At 42.8% G+C, this 17,311-nt stretch overlaps 1 protein-coding gene across 1 annotated transcript in view; it reads right to left on the minus strand.

Moving 5' to 3' along the window:
- Positions 1–8,128: 8,128 nt before the first annotated feature.
- KIF3A (kinesin family member 3A) overlaps positions 8,129–17,311 on the minus strand; it is a 1,370,456-nt gene continuing 1,361,273 nt past the window's right edge. The window contains exon 17 of the mRNA XM_069623529.1: positions 8,129–12,839. Within this exon, the coding sequence (XP_069479630.1) occupies positions 12,791–12,839 (49 nt within the window). The 3' untranslated portion in view covers positions 8,129–12,790. The remainder of the gene's footprint in view (positions 12,840–17,311) is intronic.

Consider the following 17,311-nt stretch of genomic DNA (forward strand, 5'->3'; position numbering starts at 1 on the left):
TCTGAGGCAAAACCCCATTAATTATGGAGATTGCAGACACGAGGTTCACGCAAGAAAAATGAAAATTTACTGGAATATGTGTAGAAAGGCGGTGTACATTTGTGCCATTTTTGGTAAACGTCCGATATTGGTAAAACAACTAAAAATGAAAATAAGTTGTCATTTTTTAATGCAAGCTCTTAGGAAGATCAGAGTTGAACAAGAATGTACCTTAAATCATCTGCAATCTGTACATGTAATGTCAACCACTTGTGTATCTGGGAAATATGTTTAGTTATGAAAAGGATTTTCTAAGGTAAAAGGAAAGGGGCGTTTCTTCAATAGACTGTAAGACTCTGACTCACTGCTCCCTTCTCAAATCAGGTCAAAGAGAAATCCTTGACCTATCAAATCGTGAGTGGGTTGGGCAAAGAAAGTTAGCATCCACACCCATTTTCAAAAGACATAAAAAGAGCCACTGGAAGCCAGACAGGGACATTCACTTTCCACTTTCTTGTGGGACGCTTTGCCGGGAGACTCCAGACTTCAAATCCATCAATCTCCAGAGACCAGAACTTTGAATCCAGACTCCAGAACTTGTAGCAGAGAGGCCTGAATCCACAAGCTGAATCCTTTTTCAGCAGGCCTCAAAATCATTTGCAAATTATTCAAACAGCCGGGCTGAGCTGTCGGATTCTGGCCTAGAACCCTGTGCCAGAAACACCCAGAAAGCAGAGCTGTATACAGATGGACCAGACCAGATCGCTGTGGACAGAACCAGAGATCCAGACCAGACCAGCAGAGCAGAGCAGAGCTGACCCAGATAGCTGTGACTTCAGAACCAACCGCCTGGAGTCCAGTCCCAACCTGACCAGACCCTGACGGCCTATTTCAAATTCATAGTGTGAGTACTTTGCTAGAGCTGTGCAAAACCAATCTCTTAGCTTAAAACAATCTGATTGAAAACATTTAACCTGTCCAAAACTGCATCATAGAATCGTGTGTCCCTTCTCCGATTTTAAGCCTGTAAAAGTGTCATTTTGCCATTTTGAATCATTATTTCATTTCTGAAAATCTACCTTCACGAAATCGTCCGTATCCCTTGAACCGTTTGTGCTAGAAGCGAGATTTAACTTTCATTTTAAAGCTCAGATTCTAGGCTTTCCAACGAACCCAGAACCGACTTCATTATACTTTTTCTGTAATCGCACTCGACACACTCGGAAAAAGTGCCGCGATTTGCGATTTGACTCAAATTTCTTCACTTGTCAAAATAGCAGCTTCTTGCTTTCCTTTGCTGAAATTCGTTTGCAACCTGACAATCATTCATAGAGCATTGCTAAAGTGATCCTGAACTAATTTAAAGTAGCTATCACCCACCCTGAATCTCTTATAAGGAATTAAAAACCATTTTTAGCATATTTTACTTCATTGCCACCACATTTAAAAGGATTTTGCCTGTGTTTGAAAATCATCCCTGTGATCTAAGCTTGCTAGGGGGGAACTGAACTACATGTGATTGTATTCCTGAGAACTGTGTGCTCTCCCTTCCATCTTCTATTGCATAGGGGGGAGTGAATTGCCACCAGGGGGAAAGTGAACATATTATCTCTTGTGAAACCCTACCAGTTATTTCTGTACTGCATTCTTTCCATCATTGTTTTTCCTTGAAACCATAAAAGCATTCTCAGTTACCTTTTCCTCCCTATACTAACTCTTAAGTAATTAAATCGGTGTGCTAGTGTAACATCAGCCAGTGTTGATCACTGTCATATTCTTAAGTGTGATATCAAATACTAATTTATTATAAAAGTGTAATATATATATATTGTTTAATTTTTCCAATAAATCTTTTAAATTGCAAAACAAACCTACTTCTTGGCTCAGTGAGGTCAGGGGGATTCAAAGAGAGGGGCGTTATATAAGGGTTTATCATCCAGAGTATAACTTGTCATAAAAATATATAAATAAGGGCTTCCCTTGGGCGTCCCAGACGAGGCACTGACTTAGTGGGATTGCTGAATTGAAGTCATTTAACAAGGCTTCATGAACTCTATCCGGATTGTAACTTTGATATCGTCACAGTGAAATATTCTGCAATGGTCTTCGCAACTTTCCTTTTCCTTAATTAGGGACACGCGACCACTTTTTGTACAGTTTTAGTCTTTGAAAATGGAACAATGGGTTTTAACAGCGTTGGCTTCCTACGCGAGTAGGAAGCTCTTCACTTATACGCGTGTGTTACTGTTCCATTGTTCAGAGTACTTTTTAATATAATGGTCAACTTCTACTCGCTTAGAATTCTCACGCGAGTGGTAAAGGAGCTGGTTACTGTTACTGGCAAGGATCGTGCAATGTTTTAGAACGCCGTGCTTCACTCACCGGCTTCTGAAACACTTGCTCTGTGGGTCGCACTGCTTTCCAGACTTCTGCTACACTTTTTCTGCTACTGGCTTGCTGCGGTCCCACACCCTTCTCCTGAATAGATGTCTCCGGTCCAGCCACACGTTTTGGGAGTCTCCTCTGCTCCCAAGAGCCTCAGCTTGACAATTGCTTCTGACTTTAGTCTCCGGCATGCCAACAGCTCGGCAACCACAGCAATCGGGCTCACATCGAAAAAACCATTTCTCCTGCATGTCCTCCGCTGCGCACTTCAGAGTTTGGGAGGACAGGACTTGCTCAGAATACGCAGGTGAAATCTGCTGTCTCCACGTTCCGGCGTCCCTCTTGTTCTCTGACTTCTCCTTAATTTGCCAACCTAGTATCTTCTTTCTGCTTCCACTGCTACATTCTGCACTCGAGATAACGTTCCAGCTCCTTCCACTCCTTCCTCTCCCTGCGAGGGCCTTTTATACCTCCCTAGTCATTTCAGGTGTAGGCTATTGGGCTCAATTGCCTGACTGCTGCAGCTGCATGCCTCTTCAGCCGTCTTCCTCGTCTCAGCTCCTCTAGAATTCTGGGACTTGTAGTTTCCTTCAACAAAGTTTGTTTCTGTCATTTTTAAGTTACTTTTAAAGGTAGATGTAATTCCCTTAACGTTTCTAAGATTGGGGCTATGAGAATTAGCATTTACAGAGGAAGCTAGTTTATTGAAGACAACATTTCCATATTCCTGTGTATTGTACTCTTGGGTTTGAGGAAGGTGTTTAGTTTGGAATACCCAAAATGATCTATCTTTTGGTAAAGTTAGCTCAGCCTTCACAACATTAAGGCCCACAACTTAGATTTAACATGAGGGCTAGGGACATTAAAATTACAAGAAGCCATTACCCTCTTTGGGTGCTTTCGGAAATTTCTTCCTTACAAAGGTAAAATACTGTCTCATATTCCACGGAATCGCCTCACCACCCTAGGCCCCATATCCTCCCAGGTGATCCTCCTGCAGAACACCACTGCGACAGGGTTGGGATCAGGAAGCGTCTGCCTTCCCCTGGCCACCTAGGGGAGACTTTAGGCAGGGTTTCAGTTTAGGGATCCATAGGATTCTTCATAGAACAAACACAGTTAGGTGAACCAGTTGCTGAGGATGACATATAAGCACTAATTTAGACAAAAAAGGGACCTGGAACCTTAGAAAACCTACGCAGTTAATGCCTGCAGCTCATTCACCAGGCTGGCCGAATTTACTGCAAGCAGGAAGACAACCTAAAAGGTTAGCCAGCCTCACCAAACAGAAATTCAGAAAACAGGTCAACAAAAGACTTGAGGGAATAAAAAGGGCACACCTTTCACCAAATTGCAGCACAGTTGGAATACAAAATAGGATCCATTTTCAGGCATCAGTAGTAGAAGAATCATTGCCAGGCCACTTTTATCCGTGGCAACAATCAAAACACAGCACCATAACAAACCATTTCTTCCACCTGCATGCACCTCGCAGGAGTGATGTGGCTACAACATCTGGCAGTTGCAGCCATTGCATGGCTTAAAATCAGACATGACATTACATGATCCTGATATGACCCTGCCGTGATAAAAGCCCTGTTTTGTCCTAGTGTCTATGCACTATGTCTAAAAAATGGAGTAAGTACTCTGGGTCCGGCTCTACCTATTCACAGTGGTTGTAATTTCCTGTAATAACACTGCTGTGACAAGTTGGGTAAAAGCCGTGCAGCACCACCCCTTGATTATGAAACGTTAATTCCTGCAGGCTGTGTCTGGATATATTTCAAAAGATGAGGAATTTTGTATTTGTGTTTTACAAAGCGCAAGCCTAGCTTGCCAACAACAGGGGGCTGTAGATGCATTAGAAGGAACAAGATGGGTGAATCAGTAAAAATAAGAGCCCAATAGTGAACTTGGACTAAGGGAATTTGTGATAAAAAATATAGGTCAATATTGCCACTTCTGACTTGACTCCGATCAGGGAAAAGAGGCATGGTGATACTGAAGGTTGTAAAATGGTACTTTATACAGGAATCTCTTGTATGCAGGCCTCTCGAAACTCAATAGCATAGATGGAGCAGTTGCAGTTCCATTTAATCTCTTAGTTGGAACTGTGGATCACCTGAGAAGAGCAATTATAATCGACAGATCATACCATGGCATCGATGTTCACTTCATAATAAGCCACAACAATACTGAAGAAGGTCATAGGGAGGACATCTTTTAAAGTGCCTTAAGCTCTGCCGTAAACAATATACTGTGTTCTGATATATTTCTAAAACATTGCATGACAGTGCCCACAACCCCGGTGTCCCTGCACACAAACACACCACCCATCTGACATTACCATGTTGTGCAGTGCTACAAAGTGTACTACTCCATACATGCAGAAACCAAACGCATTGAAGAAAAGCTGCAAGAAAAAGTCGAGTTGCCTTCAAAGTTAAAAGATGTTGGATCACTAATAGAAGGATCTACACATTTAGCAGAACAAAAAAAGGCAGAAAGCTGCCGGATCTGGGACTTTGCTGTCCCTACATGTCAACCGGTATTCTTACTAGTTGTTGCACCTTAATGTCATAACGGTACATCGAAATTGTTATGGATTCTCCACCAATCTCTACCCCCCCTGGGTTTTAGTAGTGAGGGGTTTTCCAATTCTCTGTGCTCCTTGCACCTATCTTTTGCTCTTGATTAACGTCCCTGTTTGAGAATTGGCCCCCCGAAAACAAATATTTGTTGGGACTTTGCCTTTTTCTTGCATATCTTCTCCACTTGATGCCATGGAACAACGGTACATGTTGATGTCTCCACCCAAGAACCACTGTAGAGAACGTAGAGTATAAGCAACCAGTGTCTGCTACAGAGGCGTTGCTGGGGAACGAGGGGGGCATAGCCCCGGGTCTTTTGGCTGTAGCCCCGGATAGAAGCTCAGGGGCTACAAACAAAAGGCTAAAGCTAGCACCGAGTCCCGCCAGTCCCGACATTAGCGTAGCCCCTGATCTTTTCCAGACCTAACACCCCTGGGCTGCTACATGTTCTGTGGATGAGGCATCTTCCTGCACTGAAATGGATTCAGTTAGTGAGCACAACACATTTAATCTAAATTAGCTGTATTAATATTAATTAATATCCAAACGATTAAACAAACAGTGTATTTTGGACTGTGGTTCCTAACGATGAGCACATATCCTGTACTGCAGAATTAACCCAATTGCATTCATAAAGAGAGACCACACAATTGCCTGCAAGCACAGTGGCTCTTATGTGTTCATGTAGAATGGTGTGACTTCTTTGACCTTAATATAACGTTTACCTTACTATATAAAAGAATGAAACCCTAAAACACCGGAAACTTCAACTTGCTCATTCTCTGTCATTTAAAATACAGGCAAGGGTACATGTTAACTGTCAGAACATTCAACATGGACTGAACCCCGGGTGTTACTAAAAGCATGAATTCAATTTTGTTTAGATTCATTTAGAAAAATGCACACTTGAGAAAACAGGAACATCATTTTAAGACAATTCACGGAATTCAAAACAACTTGAAAAGCAGCTTTACATGGAAACATTCGTCACAATTTCCAAAATAGAAGCGTGTTAGCATCAACGCATAATAAGCTGGTTTAGGGAAATCTAAATTATCCGATAATAGTCATTCATTGGCTTGAATAAATACAAATGAAACTGATTTGAACGGTAACTGTGGCTTGCACAGTAGTGTAGCTAAATTGGAAATAATGTGAAAAAGAGGAATAGCTTGTTTGAAAACAATGTTAATTACCTTTCAAGCGCTTTCATAAGAATGACTTTCACAAAGTTCCCAGAAGGCACTATGATACACTTCGATATATTTGTTTTAAGCTCGGAGCCATGGACCAACATTCTCTGGGAATTATAGCAAGCATAGGAAAAGCTAACAGTTCGGGATTTTCTATACATTGAGATGATTTTAACATTAAATCTACTCTGTGTGCTTTATTGCTTAGAAACCAAGTGGCTCAAAGCTCATTTTGTTAAAACGTTTTTACTCCATAAAGGAGCTAGCTTCTCGTAGTTGCAGTTAAGGAAATGCCTTGCAGTTTGGTGCTTTTTCTTGCAGAACTCTTGTTTGTAAAATCAACTTACTTTGATAGGAATTTTAAATAACGGGCATTTTATGGGATGCAATTTACCATTTAATGATAACCCTTTGAACCCTTCAGACAGATGGTTTTTCAGAAAGATGTAGTGGTTCTAAATCACTGTGGCAATAATTTGACAGGAAAGATGATTTTTGTCAAACATCATGCTGCTGCTCTAAACGTTTCCCCTCCAGACGGCTTAGGAGAAAAGTGCTTAGCCCACATATACCTTCTATACCAATCGTTTTTTTTCTCATGAAGGAAGCGAACACCACCTTCAGGAGGCAAAACCGAAATTAGAAGACTTTCTAGCACATAGTTCTAGGAGCCTATCGCAACTTCTCCTGCCTGGGACTGGGGAAGCAGCCTGCACAATACAGTATACATGCAGAGGTAGGAGGGCAAGAGCAATACCTGGGCATTTGATAGCACTGGGAAAGAGGTGAGATGAACGATTTGTGGGTTTAGCAATGGCTAGCAGTAGAAGACTGGGCGGATATGTGATGGCAAATCTAATTTGGTTGAGCACCATGGCATTTTATCTCAACTGAGCCACCATTACCTGGGCACTTCAAGACATTACCTGGAAACCAGTTGATTACATGAATATTTGATGGCAATCGTTGTCAAATGGTTACATACCTGGGGATAAGAGGACAATGCTTGACAATATGGGCTTCACACCCAAGATTACCTCCTGCGCCAGGTCCCTCAGGTTTCATATCGACAAACACCTCTCTTTAAAGACACAAATAGCTAAGAAAACTCAGGCAGCTTGATATCAGCTCTCCCTCCTACAGTAAGTCAAACCCTTCCTCTCTCCGGACAGCTTTAGATCCTCTGTTCAAACACTGGTCCCGTCACACCTAGACAGGCCTCCTTGAAGATGTCCAGTCACCCTCCCTGTGTCCTATATGCAGCCACACGCCTCAAGAAGGGTCCACGCAGATACGACCACATCACCCTGACCCTTACCAACCTTTTGTCTCCCACGCACGCATGAATCTCTCCCAAGTCACCCAGCAACCTTGCGGAGAAACTCTGCATCACCGGCAGGCAGCACACCACCAGAAGCCAGGAAATGTGCAGACTTGAAATCCACTGTTGCAAAAAGGAAAGGACCAGAAAACAAGTCTTCTCTGCCTATGCCCCAAGACTATGGAACTTCCTCCCCAGTGTTCGACTCGCCCCTACAATTCAGAAAAGAACTCAAGACTTAAGTATCTCCTCCTCAACACCTAGGCCATCACGTCTCCCCGCTAGCCGCTGTCTGCCCCTCCGATCCCTGCCACCCTGTACAGCTGTACCCCTCCTCTGTGTCCCTCTGTATCCTACCCCCGCAGTAAAGCTGCTCTGTTGTATACCTCTGTAAAGTGCACCATTGCTTCTCAAAGCTAAATCTGCGCTCAATAAATACCATAATAGTAAAAATAGGTGAGTACCATGGTATTTAAATTTCAGGAACTTAACTGCGAATGCAAGCTTTTCTTGGGCTAGTGGAATAGCATCATATCATAGAACATAATATGCAACCCTGCACAAAGGAATGATTTGTCCAGTTTCAGAGCCCTCATACGCACGGATTTTGAGGTTTAGAGAGCACACTTAAGCAAAGGAATACTAGGAGGGACGCAGAATGATGTTTCACAGAAGACGTTTATTTATTTGCATGGACATGCTGCATTTATACATAAAATACTGTTATGTAACACCACACTAAATAAAATGTATATACACAAATGCAATGAATAGACACCTGTTCCGTAAAAAAAAGTTGTACAATAAATATGTTGCAAATTATACATCTACTAATTTGTATATACACACCCACAGAGCGTTAGCAAATATTACATAAAATATATCATTAAACATAGATGGTGTGTTCAATTGAAAGGCACTGAGGGAGGTTTGCTTTCCCTTTCCTGTTATGAAACCTTTGGGGGTATAATTTCAAAGCGAATCCAAAGCGAATGTCTCATTGGCCCCCATGGATGGTGGTAAAACATCCTTGAACACAGGTAATCTGGTTACCAAGACTTGGTGTCATTCAGTCTCACATACATAAATGATCAAAAGCATACTAAATCTTGATCATGACAGTGGTTTTAAGATGACAAAGGTGTCATTGAAAACCTCTGATGCCTTTGGAGTGGCTACTCTAGCACTTCTAAACTAACAGGGAGTCAGAGACCAGGCTAATGGATGAGGAACAGAGGTGTATGGCCAAACAAATGTGCACCACGTCGAAGATGAAAACCTGAACTTAAAGATTGTTCCACCTCCAAGGGCCAAGTCAGCACCTTAACTTATTATTATTATTATTATTATAGGAACCAAATTTACCAGTGTGCATATTAGAAAGATCAAACCATAACACAAATTTACAATCTTATTCAAGTAAGGAGTTTACCGTATGCTCCACAAAGCCTTCTGTGCACGTGAGGTACCGTTATGAATGTTTCACAAACTTCTGGTTAAAGATTAAAGTCACTGGGGTAACAAAGTGTGCAAAGTCCCAAAAATTAAAAGGTGTCTATTTCCCCAAAATTAAAATGTCAGTTTCAATATCTGCCTCCATCTTACGGTCTATGTCCTAATCCTGTAAAATCGTAAAAATCGTAAAAGAGTACAACTTTCAATAAATATTGATCGTTTTACATCATTTAAATAATATGTTACACTATCACATAAAAGAGCAGCTCTGAGGAATTTTCTGGAAAACCCATGAGTGGGACAAACATATTAAAAGCAACCGTAGCTTCTGCTTCACAGAGGAATGCCAAAGCAACCCAACCAAAGATCTACTCTCTAATCAATTGCTCCAGGTCCTTCACTAATAAAGTAACAATGCAAGATGTTGGGGAGCAGAGACTATGGTGTTGATCATGGTGCAAGTCACACAGTGAAAAACAAAAGGGCAAAAGATAGAACATTGAAATCTCAGCATCTCGTTACAAGATGGTCAACTATATTATTTTGAGAAGGCCCAACACATTCAAAGCAGTTATATTTAGCTGTAGATGTCCGAAACAACAGTAGGCAACACAGAGTCCCTTTTAGGTGAGTGGTCTACCTGCTATCATGTAAATTATACTCCTAGCGGTTTCCAAAATCTGTTCAAGATCTCGTTAGAACATACACAATAAATCGGCCATGGCTCATTTTGCAATTATATTGACATTTTTGTAATACTAGTTGGTAGTGAAGAATCGGCATGGAGACAGAGGTATCTATGAGAAGCATCAATAAAGGCTATAGCTCCTTGTCGATGCAACTCATTTAAGATTCATCACTTCTCAGGAGATATTGCCTTATGTGTGGTAACAAGAGGATCCATAAAACCAACCTTAATGGAAAGTGCCTGAATTCTTCCAGATTCTTCTAAGATCTAAGATTCTTCTTAGATCGACTGCAAAACTTGGATCTCCTGAAAAGAGCACTTTCTACTAATTTTGAACTAAGGGCAAACAGGTATGCGAAGCATCCTTTAGGATAGGGAGTACTTACACTAGCTTATAAGCGATGTCTGCAGAGTCAGGTGAAGAGTCTAAATTCTATGCAGATTAACCAGGGCCAATGTATTTAGGCACCATTTCCAACAGGCACTTGGAGAAACAGAAATCCAGAATATTGTCTTGCTTCAACAAGCCATGTAAGTCACAGAGGAGTCATCGTTTAAAGAGGAAAGCATTTATAGAAGTGAAGAATCTACAATGGAAAAGTGCCCAAGACAAAGTATGTATGCCACACCTGTTGATGTTATAGCTATGTATGCTTCATCTTAAAGATGCAACATAGCTGTAAACTGTCCATTATGTACACAAGGCACAGAAAGTATTCAGACTAATGTGCTAAAGTATCAGTTAACTAGTAACCATTAGTTATTGCTTTAATTGGATAATACTATAAAAAGCTATAACCAGTTCCATGTCAAAAGTTAACCATTTTTAAAGTCTGTGTGAATTATCCTCAATGTCTCAACTGTTGCAGCAGGTCCTTAAACATCAGTAAATTAATCACTCTTCAGTCTAAAGAAGCAATTGGTTTCCCACGCCCTCAAGTTGTTGGAGCCAATCTTAAAAGAAACACTTTTGAGTGTCATAATAGAAAATGAAATAAGCATCCTAATGTATGTAAGTTGGCCCAAGTCTCCCAAAATGCACATTGAAACCATAAGCCTTTGAATAAACAAACATGGCTCAAAAATATGAAGGGAAGAGGAAGCACAGCCCAACAACAAAAAGGGGTGAACAAGAGAGGCCAAAAAACAAAGAAGCAGACAACATGGCCCAAGACTGATTGCATCACACTTGGACTACTGCAATGTGTGCTTGAAGTAGGTTTCCTTAAATATGTGAACTGGCTGCTGGATTGATTTACAAACTGAAGCTCAAAGAGTACATCTCTCTCGCTCTTACTATCCTCAAATGGCACCCAACTGTTAAGGTGAAATAAACAAGACGGTGTACCCTACCAAAAGATGGCAAATTCCTCACAACAAGCATTTATATTTGAGAATCTTGGAAAAGACTGTCCTACTCTACCTTTGCGTTCCTTAACTGCATCTTTTTGGAAGTACCTCAGTTAACAAGAACAGAATGGACAGAAGACAATTCTATTTACAACCATCCAGTATATGGAACACACAACCTTGTCACATTATGGTCCTTCTATTAGACATGCTCTAAAGCTTGGCTATTCCCACAACTACCTTGCCTGAAAAAACATATTTGGGACCTATTTAGCCCTGCGTTGCCTTTGGGTCTCGTACTCTCTGACCTCGGTATTATCTAATCTGATAGCACCAAGATACTTTAAGTGACAACATCAGCGTTAAAATAAAATATTAAAATAATAACCTGAAGGGATGCCCAAACGTGTCCCAAAAACAAACAGTTCCAGTTTTATTTCCAGCAAATGGACTGTGCAAACACAATAAGTGTTCAGGCTATGGACTTCTCTCATCAAAATGAGTTAAACTATTCTTTTGTACGCACTGGACTTCCCCAAATCTGCAGCATGACAAATGCCCCACTGGCATGAAAGTGGAGGCTGACTAGCATTTATGTGGAACAAGTAAAATCAGTTTGGCTACATTTTACAAAATGACCCAAGACAAAAGGTTCATATTATTATCCAGATCAGCCACTTTCAAGTGGAATACAACAGCTCATCCAATATAAAGTGCTGTAGAAGATGCTTTTAGTGATGCCCAATTAAGTAGAACAGTTGCGCGCATGCTGTGAATACTCCTCCAGATAAATGACCCAACTAACTAGAATTATAATAATTTATCTGGTACTTCTATTAATATGCATAATAAGAGGTCATGCTTACACTTACTGTAAAACAAATGTAGTGTTGTATGTAGTTAATGTACATTGCCAATCGATGTGTTGACGAAGTAGGTCCACATTCCACCTAAGTGAACACATATCTGATTCATGTAAGGTAACAGATAAGAGACCTACGCAGCTACATATTATGGAAATGCTTTTGGTAGTCATAGTTCGTATTTCTTTCAGAAATAGGTTTTGCTATGGTTCCTGCATTCACAGCATTCAAATAGACCTACAGGTAACAATGCAAAACGTAGCACAATTTGGTGAGTCAGTCTTCATATGCAGAAATTGTACACAAAAGAGTCCTCTGGAGAGTTCTAGATCAGTTTTCCAGTGATTTTATGAAGTGTGTGCAGTTTTTCATACCTTGCAAACAAGGCTTCTACAGGTCTCTATGGTGTATTGTATCCCGAAAAGGCTGCGCTGCTGGTCTTTATGGCTGCAGAAAACTGGTTAAGTAAACTATGGGATTGTAACATAAGTATTCCTTGTCAGTCTTTAGCTACGATAACATATCACATGCACGTTAAAAGTTTATAATTTAAAAAAAGGACAGTAAAACTTGTTATATCATTCACACTTATGAGCACTGACTTACATCCTAAATATTTGTTATGTTAAATAGGTAAGCAAAAATAAGCTACTCCTAGCACTGGCTCAGTATTATTGGTAACAGGTTGCATGGAAATGTAAGGTCAACAGCAACTGAAGCTGCAGAAATTAAAAAGAATTGGCATGGAAAGGAGATAATTCATGGCCAAAAACAATCAAGGTTAATGAACAATTATGTTTAACAATTACTGTATAATGTAGCAAAAATAAAAAATAATTTCAAAATTGAGATCAGGCGTTCAATAAAAAAAGGCAAAGAAACATACGTAAATGTCCTTTCCTTACAGACATACTTAATTCATCTTGAAAAATACCACTGTGATTATGATTCTACATCTGTAACATTCACTGTAGTAGAGAGTCGATGACAGCTTCTGGTTTGGACGACCGCTTCCTGTTTAGATTTAAACACAGTGCATTAACATAGAGGTCAAACTGATTTGATAGGAATACGTGGACACTTTGTGATCGTTAAAAGGTTTGCAATGCTACAGCAATGAAAGGAAATTCAGCCACTGAAATATCTGAAATTACACATCAGCAAGAAAAGATAGCTTGACCCCTACTAACACTTTTTAAATTAAATCACCCAAAACTAAATTTTTGAGGTCATTTCCTTAACCAGAAATACATTTGATGGTGAATAAAGCCTGAAGCCACACTCCCCTGGTTTTGCCCATCTAATGCTCACACCTTTTCCCTGCAAGTAAAATGTAAAGGCTACTGCAAAGGCTAGCAGCGTAGCGGACAGTTACAAATATTTGTAGAGGAGGTGCTCAATCAGCACTTCTTTCCCGTGGTGTTCGGTCCTCCAACATGCAATTTTACCAGTTTACAAAAAAAGGACTGAAATGAAAGAGTACATAGGCGAAATTGCCTTTACTGTTTCGTTTTACGCTGCATTTTGTAACGAATGTAAATGCTACCTGCAAATAACGCTTTCCAGTTGGCATTTACCAACGGATTCCTATTCAGCAGGCACTTAATCAAAGTAGATTGCAAAGGAATCCATTTGTTTTACAACTTAATGAAAATCTCATGCGGGTGTAAAACAAACTGAACTATGAAGATGGAGAAGGAAGATATCGAGGAAATGTTATTTTTATTTATAAAAACGTTGACTTTATTAGCATTACATAAGGTGAAACGGAATAAGCAACACCACAACAACCCACATCCTCCCTTATTACCAACACCCCCGTCCATCCCCACCCCCTCCCACCTATTAGCAAGGTCATGAATAATACTTCCCATACACAAGAAGAGATTGAACATAACGTTTTGATGCCTACCCTGTCACCTTAACAATCCCATAATTCAACATTATACATATAATCACCCCTTCCTCCCACCCTTCCCGCCCCTAAACTCCTAAAACTGCTCATTGTCCCAAATTGTTCCAAACCTCCCTATCTCATCCTTAAAATGGGCTAAAGAATCTCCTCCTCTCAAGCATTCTTGGTTCTGGTTGTAATAGCTACCATGGCTCAGCCCTCCCACCCCCTCTCCCCGGGACCCTCGACTTTTGCATCTGCCGGCAATCAATCATTCCCCCTCCTAATCATCTCTTACTGCCCATTCCCATTTGGCTATCAAAGGTTCCTATTACTCCCTGAAGAGACTCAATTTGTCATTTACCACCGCTGTCAATTTTTCCATAAGCAGCATACCCCGTAATTTCTGCTCCTATTCCTTCTTTGAAGGTATCCTCCCATTCTTCCAATGCCACCCTATCGCCACTTGTCCAGCTCCAGGCGGTGCTTCCCACAAGCTAGGGAGCCTATGCTCCTCACTACCCTTTAGGAGTACGTCCAAGAGCAGTTGGAGCGGCTCTAGACTCATCTGCACCCTCATGATGTCTTTGATCCAACTTAATACCTTGTCTCAGTAAGTACGGACCTTAATGTAGTGCCACCACATGTTTGAGAGCGAACCCACCTGTCCACAACCCAGTGGGAACAACAGGGAGAATCCAGTAAACATTTTTGAAAGCTTTAATGGGTCCCCATGCCACCCCAGCAATACTTTGCAACTATGCTCCATCGTGGACGTGAAGAGATTCCCATGGAAGGTGACTTGAAAAATCTTCAACCATTCCTCCTCTGTAACCTCCCTGCCCTCAAGCTCCACCCAAAACCTCTTAACGGACTATGTCCCAGACAAGCATGATGTATTCAGGACCATATATATTTTTGACAGAATGCCCTTCCTCAAGGTCGAGGAGTCCAGCACCTTCTCCATCATGCGTGGTCCCAGGACAGAGCCTCCCGCACTTTGGGTCGGAGAACATACCGTTCACTCAAAGGAAGTCAAAAATCGAGACCCTATCCTCTCCCAAGACCTTTCGGAATTCCTCGAATGTCAGGAAGCTACCTTCTTTGAATAGTTGACCAGCCTTTTTGAGAACCCTGTCCAACCACTTTTGTGCAAACTTCAGAGGTCAGATCACCAGTGGCCCTACCTTCCAGAGGACCCATTTTTTCAAACCTCTCTAACTTCTGAACTCCCTCTCTCTCTCCCCCTCAAATTCCACCTCCCCCTCCATCATCTCAACCTCCTCACTGCCCACACAGAGGTCACCGACAGCCTCCCCCAAACGCAGGCACCCAAAACTGAACACCTGCATAATTGGGGACCACCAGGCTAAAACATCAAACACCCCCTCTCCCCCTCCCCTTGGAGGGGGCATTACATTTCTTACATTTCCTCAGTCCAGGGGATCTTCAGTCGGTCTCTTGACAGTCCTGGCTCCGACACCTTATTCCCTGGCCCTTGTGGGCCTCTCAGTGGCTCCCGAGAGCTCGCCAAGAGTTCCGCGCTGACTCTCCTTACATGATCTTCTGTCACCAGCCTATATCTGTAACTCTCCTCTTCAAAAGAGATCCAAAACAGGAAGCCTAGACAGTATCGTATCCCCTTATCATTCAACCATCTGGTGAGGGGAGCACACTGCTTTCTCCTCGCCAGTGTAAATGCACAGAGATCCTAGTAAATTGGTATTCTGGCTGAGCCGTACTCAATCGGATCTGAACTCCTTGCCCTGTCCAGAATTTTCATTTTCTCTGCAACGTAATGGAATCTGGCAAGAACCGTTCTCAGGCCCCTTGGAGCACTACCCGTCTGGTGTGCTCGATCAATAGTTGGTTCATCCAACGTGTCTGTTCCAAAGAGGAGTCGCTACACTTCTATAATGTTTCTTTTAATGTCACTTTAAGTTTCCCCATCTTTCTCCGGGAAGCCACAGAACAAAGGTTATTCCGTCGCTCTCCATTTTCAAAATCTTGAGTGTGATTTCAGATTCCCTCCTCTCAAGTTCAGCTAATTGCATGTCAATTGGGGTTTCCATGGTATCCCCTGAGGACAAATTTGCTTCCAGGCTTTGGACCCTGTCATCGAGAGTGTCAATTCTATGGTCCATTTTATCCAATCTTTGTCCCAGGGTTATCCTCAGGCTCCTAATCTTCTCCATGTGCGTAGCAATGTTCTTTTTTGTTGACACTGGGTCTTCCCCCATTGTTGTGCCTGGGGAGGATTCTGCTGTGTCTTCTTGTGCACCTGAGTCATGATACTGGAACTGTGACAGCAAGTTCTTCCGGGACATCCAGCTCTTGGGGTCTGACTGAGTTCCTGCCTACGACTGCTGCGTGGCTATTCGCACTCTCCACTGTTTGACCTATGACGTGATCATTTAGGTGTCCTGTGAACTTCAGAGTCTTGGGACATCCCTGACATCTCCATTCCTTCAAGTCTCCAGCCTGCGATGTGTGTGGGGTGCCCGATGGGGGGTGGCACCTATTCCTGAGCTGTCGCACTCCAGCACAGGGCCTTGTGCTTAGGGTCTCTTGAACTCCTCTCTGGGACCCAATCGCCAGAGACTGCGGCTCAAACTGTATCCTGGTCTGTTATAGCACTTTAACCACTGGTCCCTTGCGCCATATAGTCGTATCCCCTCACAGCCACTGACTCCTCCCTGGCGCACCAAAGGCCCCTTATCCCTCACCAAGGTGCAGGCCCGAGGAGAAACTAGCACGCCCCACTAAAGTCTAACCCAGCCCAATCGGGGCGGGCCTTGGGTCAAGTCACCACACTGGTTGCTTCCCAGGGTACAATATGGTGTATTCCACCCGGGGCACCAGACTAGGCGGCCCGGGTCGAAACATGAGAATCAATTCACCTGAAACACCTTGGGCTCTCCCCACTGATGGTGGACCATTTAATATCCCTTATCTTCTGTCTGACGTGGGATGGGCCTTTTCCAAATCCTGGGTTCTCTGGTGGGACTCCACTGCCCTGGGATCCTCACCTCTGTTTTCACTCACTCCGGTCCACTGTGGCGGCACACTTCACGGGGGGGGTGGGGAGTCTTTGCCACCTTCACTTGCACCAGAGGGCCCCCCCCTCGCTGCATGCTCCTTCACTCACTCCTCAGCCACCACTAACTTCGGTGCAAGGGCCCACGTGGGGGAATCTCGCTGCTGCAGGGTGCCAGAGGACACCTGCTGCACTTGGCCTAAATCCTGTGTACAATGCCACTTCACCGGCGAGGCAGCAGGAGGCGGAGGAAGCCCGCCAGCAAACGCATGACCACGATGGGGGTGCAGGGGAAGGGACTCGAACCCCCTCGATTACCTTGGCATGGATTGTCCCATACAAGAGCGCCCCCTCCCCGCCGACTGCCCTGACTCCCCCTATTTGTGCCACACACTGCACTCATGTGCCAGCACCCATCAGGATTCACTGGCTTTGTCGCCAGTCATATGGTGGTCTTCTTATGGGCTGCCCAAGGAGCAGTGTCTGCTGTCAGAGGGCTGGATCACTCACGGACCCTGGTGGGTCGGCCCTCAGGGCTCCGACGTTTCATAGATC

The sequence above is a fragment of the Ambystoma mexicanum genome, chromosome 11 (assembly GCF_040938575.1).
Source record: "Ambystoma mexicanum isolate Mex_15411 chromosome 11, UKY_AmexF1_1, whole genome shotgun sequence".
Taxonomy (NCBI): Eukaryota; Metazoa; Chordata; class Amphibia; order Caudata; family Ambystomatidae; genus Ambystoma; species Ambystoma mexicanum.